The sequence below is a fragment of the Acanthisitta chloris genome, unplaced genomic scaffold (genome assembly GCF_000695815.1).
Source record: "Acanthisitta chloris isolate BGI_N310 unplaced genomic scaffold, ASM69581v1 scaffold28945, whole genome shotgun sequence".
NCBI classification, from domain to species: Eukaryota; Metazoa; Chordata; class Aves; order Passeriformes; family Acanthisittidae; genus Acanthisitta; species Acanthisitta chloris.
In genome coordinates, this window is record NW_008672546.1 from 1 (window position 1) to 435 (window position 435).

The window sequence follows — 435 nt, forward strand, 5'->3', positions numbered from 1 at the left end:
GGTGCTCCTGGGGTTTGGGGTGATGGTAGGGTTCAGGGTGCTCCTGGGATTTGGGGGGATGGTAGGATTCAAGGCACTGCTGGGGTTTGGGGTGCTGCCACCCCCACTGCCACCCTCCACCCCATCCCTACTCTCTGCCTGCAGAAAGTGGAGTCTGGCTCTGACTCTGACTCCAAAGCAGACTCAGATTTGGAGATGGGAAATGCCACTGTGGACATGACCAAGTCAGACTCCAACTCGGACTCGGACTCGGATGTGTCGGTGAAGAAGGCGCCGCGGGGCCGGAAACCAGGTAACCCCCAGGGCAACACCCAAGGAGCTGCTCCTGCCACCACCAACCTCCCTGAAGGTCTCCTCCCATCGTGGGCATGTTCCATTCCCTCCCTGAGCCCCTCTGCCCCCTCGATTTGGGGCTGTTTTAACAGAGGGACAGCC

At 60.2% G+C, this 435-nt stretch overlaps 1 protein-coding gene across 1 annotated transcript in view; it reads left to right on the forward strand.

The window, feature by feature from the left end:
• Positions 1–144: 144 nt before the first annotated feature.
• Positions 145–435, forward strand: part of LOC103802118 (hepatoma-derived growth factor-related protein 2) — a gene marked incomplete at its 5' end in the record, with an annotated part of 3,875 nt that continues 3,584 nt past the window's right edge. The window contains one exon of the mRNA XM_009074571.1: positions 145–362. Within this exon, the coding sequence (XP_009072819.1) occupies positions 145–362 (218 nt within the window). The remainder of the gene's footprint in view (positions 363–435) is intronic.